Raw genomic sequence first — 5,300 nt, 5'->3', positions numbered from 1 at the left:
CATCCCCTAACGCAGCCGCCCGCTATCCTACAAGCCGTGGTTCGAGTCCTACGCGTTTGACAAGATGACGTTGAATCGCATCTCGAACCGATTTTCCGGGCCAAAAAGGATAGCGTTCGGGGCACAGGTTTCACGTCGCAATTATTCTTCGTCCAGCTATAAACATGATCAGGTGGTTGGAGCCGTCATCAGGAGCTGTCATATGTGGTAGCTGTCACGTGGGAGAAGCCTTCAGTCTTTTACGGTCCGCTTTGTCAGACGGTCACAGATGATCTGCCTTCATCGAATATTTTGGAGACACTCCCGAGTCAAAGGCAGATAACCGTTATTCCTAACCAGAGGGGGAGGGGGGTTACTAGAAAGGGATTCCGTCAGTGGCAGGGGGAAACATGATCTTCTGAATAAATAGTGTTCAATGTCGTTTGTGTAACAAAAAAGGGGCGGCGGCCGATCCGTCACCGCTGGTCGTGCCGCCGTCACATTAGCTCGCTCACATAGCTAGTTACTTTTCATTGGTGATAAGTTCGAAGACTTGTACTCCAAGACGACCGACCGCACTTGCAACGGCCACAGCTCCAGCACCGGCCTTACACATGCGATTGTAGCCTGCTTTATCTTCGACTCCACCGCAGCCGATGATAAGGATGTCTTGGGTGGTAGGATCTGCGGCGAGGAGAGCATATAAAGCTGCCACATTACCGAGAGAGAGGGGATGGATGGCAGCGCCAGCAAGTCCCCCGATGCCGGAGCCGGTTTCGGAGTTGAGAGTAGGGACACCCATATCATTGTATATGAGGCAGGTTCCTAGCGTGTTGGTACAGGTCACGAAGTCAACGACGCTGGAGGTGGCGTGTTTGAGCGCCTTGAATGCCATCTCGAACTGATCCTTGTAGGTGTAAGGCGGTAGTTTAACGCCCACAACGGGCACGGAAGTTGCTGGCAGCTGACTTGCTGCCGCCTTCTTAGCCTTCGCGATGGAGTCCAGGTGCTCGATGAACATCGGCAAATTGTACGCCGGTGGCGGCTTATTAGCTATATTCGGACACGAAAGGTTGATCTCGATTGCAAGCCGCAAGTGTGGACTGCGAGCAGCCACTTCCGCAATCATCGCGTAGCCCTGTGCAACCTCCTCCGCCGGGCCCGTTACGGAAATTATCAGCAACTTGGACGGCGTCTTCTCGTCCTTCACAATGTCGTTGATCATCCCCAAATACTCAGACAACGGAATCGGCGAGAACCCAATCGTGTTCAAGGTAGTGTTCATCGTCTCAGGAGAGCTAGCCACCACGTTCCTCTCGGCACTCGAGACCGCTCGTCCCACCGCAAAGAACGCGTACTGGTGCACACTCGTATCGTCTGGGTAACCCTTGATCATCGACGTTCTGAACGTAATGGCGCCTGTATAAGGACTGTCATACAGGGCCTGCAAATGCTCCAAAGTCGTAGACCACGGGCAACAAGCATTCAGAAGTGGAGGGCTAATGCTCAACTTAGTCATTCCAAATGTAAAAAATAAAAACCCAACGCACACACTAGCACGCACACACGACACGTTGGCTTAGCTCAACTCATCTGTTCGGGGGTCCAGACTGCAACCCTCGTCCTGCGGTTCAACGGAACCCGCTAAGATCCCCTCGGCTGTGTAGCTAGGAAGGTTCTGGGAAGGCGGAGATCAGGTCGAATGAATGGAGGAATCAAAAGAAGATAACGCGAACGATTGAGGGCCCTCGAATGGGAGGGTGACGGTATTGTCAACGGGCAAAGTGCGCGGGGCTTATGTTTCCGTGTTGAACCGAGTTGTCGCCCGGTGAGGTATCCACGAGTGCGATGACAGCCTCAAGGCAAGGAGACAGCGCGGAAAATCACGAATTATCGATCAACCATAAACTTTAGCATGGCGATCCCCACTTTGTATTACTTCGACACCCCGGGTCGTGCTGAGGCATCTCGGTTGGCTTTCCACATCGGAGGGGTGGAGTTCAAAGACTTCCGCTTCACTCACGAGCAGTGGGGTGCTGAGTACAAGGCAAAGGCGCCTACAGGCCTTGCTCCTTGGCTTGATCTCGACGATGGGTCTTACATTGTAGAGAGTAAGGCGATTTTGATGTACGCTGCAAAGAAGGCAGGTCTCATTCCTAAAGACCCTGTAGACGCAGCGACGGCGGAACAGACCTGCAGCATCATGGAAGCTTGCTTTGGTCCGATTAGAAGCTTCTTCATGAACACGGAGGTCGAGAAGGCGAAAGTTGAGCTGGCTGAAAAGCTAGCTGTTGCCGACAAGGTGATCGCCAGCAGGCAGTCGGAGTCAACTGGCTTTACCTCGAACGCCGGACTTTCTTACGCCGACCTGTTTGTTTTCGCATTCGTCTACGGAATGACTACCCGATTCCCGGATGCCATGAAGATCGAAAATTATCCCCACCTGAAGAAGGTCCACGACGCTGTTAAAGCACACCCGAAGGTTGCTGAGTACTACAAAAGCCGCCCTTAATTTTTTTGTTAGAAACTTGGATGAGGTGGGCGATCGAGCAATCGCTCAGACTTCTCGATAGTCCGCGGGGACCATTAAAAAATTAACCGCTCCAAACTCGGGCTAATTAAATCTGTACGTTGGTGCATATTGTCCAGCAGAAGACGTGCTTCTAAAACTGATCTAGGACTGTCAGAACACAAGAGGAGCTAAGTACTGATTTTTCTCCTAATATGATGATTGCGAGATTGTACATAGCGGGAGAGCCAGGCATGGAAAAGTCGGGCCGGCCGGCCAGCCAGCAGCTGCGGATAGGTTGGCCCAAAACGAATTATAAATAAATATAATCATCAGGAGGAAGGTATGCTACCGGTGAGAGTGACGGAGAAGCATGGGGAAACAGGTTTCTCATGTTTGGTGATAGGTGAGATGTTCTTGGCTGGTCGCTCGGATTCCGATTACTTAGCGGCTTCGGACTTCGTGGATAACGAGCGGATGTTGGTCATGTCGTTGCGACCGCCGGAGCAGCGGCGGGCTATGGAGCCCAAGTTGGAGATGTCCGAGTTGGGGATTTCGAGTTTAAGGCTGGGGATGCTGGAACTGGCGAACGGCGTGGGTCACAGTGTGTTTCATCGTCGTGGCCACGCGAATTTCCATAGTGTGGTCGGCCATGTAGTTAACTTGGTTGAGTCTTCTATAAAGTCGGTGATGGACGGTACAAGGTTCGTGGGTCCGGAGAGTAAAACATTCTCGCTGCTCATGTCGAAGCAATTACGTGTTTTCCGTATGCGCGTGTCTCAGATCAACCACGGTTCTGAAAGGGTCGGGCGGGGCATAGACAATCCTACGCCCCCAATGGTCAAGGCAGGGAGTACCGCTGATGACGGACTTCGAGAACTAGGACAAGTTCAGGAGCCATTTGCGCGATCGACCAAATCACTGCCGAAAAAATTCAAGTCTAGCGTTCTACCGCTGCAGTTGTCTCTGCACAGACCCGAGTACAGACCCGTACAGCCCGCAACTATATATAAGATACTTAATAGTAAGATCATCCCACGATTTGCCGACGATTCATACGATGTTCGGCTTGAGAAGGAGTTTCTTAACAACATAAGGAAATTGGTAGATGATATGGATTTGGCCCGAAGTATGTTCTCTACCGAGAATCAGTCGGATCAGTCGGGTCAGAAATTATTCGAAGGTGGTGCTAAGTACAAGAATTTTCTAAATTCAGAGATCGCTAAGACCCTCCGACTGAAAGAAAAGCATGAGGATTCCATCCAGAATAATATGCATAAGTCATGGGCAACTTTGGGCGGTGCATTTGCTAGCACTAATGCTTTCGGTGGTTTGTTCGAATTATTCGGTATCCAAAATTTGGTGGCGCCGCAGGTTGAGAGTGCGAAACTTTATCTAAGCCTAAGCGCATTGCTGTCCGTGTTAACAAAGCCGGCAAAATACACGGATCTGATGCTGTCACAAAACTCATCAGACAGAGTTCGAAGCCCTATAGATCCCACCGGTCAGTTAATCACACCATTTAAATATTTCTGTGATCATGTTTTGCAGCGCATGATGGATAATATCAGATCTACCAAATATCAAGGCAAACACCTTATAGAACTCCTCTTATCAATTCCATACCAATTTGAAGTCGATTGCACCAAACTACAACAAGCTTACAACGATGCAAATTGGAGATCTAAACAAGACTACACATTCAAGAAACCAACGGAAGACGAAATTGTATCCTGGACACTTCATAAAGGCAAGCTCCGTAAATACATGGCACAACAGTTGGAAACAGACAGAGGAGCCATCGCTAAGAGAGAACGAGCGCTCAAATAAACTTTTTATATATCAACAGCATATATTTTCGAGAACGTACGCCACTGGGTGGTGGTTCCAGCAATATTTCTCCCGGAGGGAGGAGACTCTCCCGGAGGGAGGAGACAGTCGTAGACGACAACTAATTATGTGTCTTAAATTTTCTACATGGCGATCCCCACTTTGAACTACTTCGACGGACCGGGCGGTCGTGCCGAGGCGTCTCGGTTGGCATTCCATGTTGGAGGTGTGGAGTTCGAAGACCGCCGCTTCACTCATGAACAGTGGGGTGCTGAGTACAAGGCGAAGGCGCCCACAGGCCTTGCTCCTTGGCTCGAGCTAGAAGATGGGTCTTACATTGTAGAGAGCAAGGCAATCTTGATGTATGCTGCAAACAAGGCAGCTCTCATCCCCAAGGATCCGGTAGAAGCGGCAGTGGCTGAGCAGGCGTGCAGCATCATGGACGCTTGCTTTGGCCCCCTTAAAAGCCTATACATGAACACAGAAGTTGAGAAAGCGAAGGTTGAGCTGGCTGAAAAGCTTAGTGTTGCCGACAAGGTAATTGCCACTAGGCAGTCGGAGTCAACTGGCTTTATCTCTAACACCGGACTTTCTTACGCTGACCTGTTTGTTTTCGCATTCGTCTTGGGAGTGACTACGCGCTTCCCGGATGCCATGAAGATCGAAAATTATCCCCACCTGAAGAAGGTCTACGAGGCTGTCAAGGCATACCCGAAAGTCGCTGAGTACTACAAAAGCCGCTCTTAAATTTTTTTGTGCAAACTTGAATGACGGACATCATCATATCATCCCCCTTCTACGGGGGTTCAGTCTTCGGGTCACAATCAGCTCAGTTCAGCTCCTGATGCGAGGTTTTGAGAGGAGACAGTCGCCAGGAGCGGAAGCCACCGCATGGAATATGTGCAGTGACATAAATTTTCACATGGCGATCCCCCATTTGAACTACTTCGACAGCCCGGGTGCGCTGAGGCATCTCGATTGG

The 5,300-nt window shown here is 50.4% G+C and overlaps 4 protein-coding genes across 4 annotated transcripts; 3 read left to right on the top strand and 1 right to left on the bottom strand.

The window, feature by feature from the left end:
- Positions 1-502: 502 nt before the first annotated feature.
- Positions 503-1,498, bottom strand: GNI_018140 (dihydroorotate dehydrogenase; the record flags this gene model as incomplete). The annotated part of the gene is made up of 1 exon (XM_011135885.1): positions 503-1,498. The coding sequence occupies one exon, from the start codon at positions 1,496-1,498 to the stop codon at positions 503-505; it is 996 nt and encodes a 331-aa protein (XP_011134187.1).
- A 396-nt stretch (positions 1,499-1,894) lies between these two features.
- On the top strand, positions 1,895-2,491 carry GNI_018130 (glutathione S-transferase; the record flags this gene model as incomplete). Its single annotated transcript, XM_011135884.1, has 1 exon — positions 1,895-2,491. The coding sequence occupies one exon, from the start codon at positions 1,895-1,897 to the stop codon at positions 2,489-2,491; it is 597 nt and encodes a 198-aa protein (XP_011134186.1).
- A 342-nt stretch (positions 2,492-2,833) lies between these two features.
- GNI_018120 (hypothetical protein) lies at positions 2,834-4,318 on the top strand (the record flags this gene model as incomplete). The annotated part of the gene is made up of 1 exon (XM_011135883.1): positions 2,834-4,318. One exon carries the CDS (start codon positions 2,834-2,836, stop codon positions 4,316-4,318), a length of 1,485 nt encoding a protein of 494 aa, XP_011134185.1.
- A 147-nt stretch (positions 4,319-4,465) lies between these two features.
- Positions 4,466-5,065, top strand: GNI_018110 (glutathione S-transferase; the record flags this gene model as incomplete). The annotated part of the gene is made up of 1 exon (XM_011135882.1): positions 4,466-5,065. The coding sequence occupies one exon, from the start codon at positions 4,466-4,468 to the stop codon at positions 5,063-5,065; it is 600 nt and encodes a 199-aa protein (XP_011134184.1).
- Positions 5,066-5,300: the final 235 nt, after the last annotated feature.

Source organism: Gregarina niphandrodes (assembly GCF_000223845.1).
Source record: "Gregarina niphandrodes unplaced genomic scaffold scaffold00003, whole genome shotgun sequence".
NCBI classification, from domain to species: domain Eukaryota; phylum Apicomplexa; class Conoidasida; order Eugregarinorida; family Gregarinidae; genus Gregarina; species Gregarina niphandrodes.
This window is presented reverse-complemented; position numbering and strand designations above follow the sequence as displayed.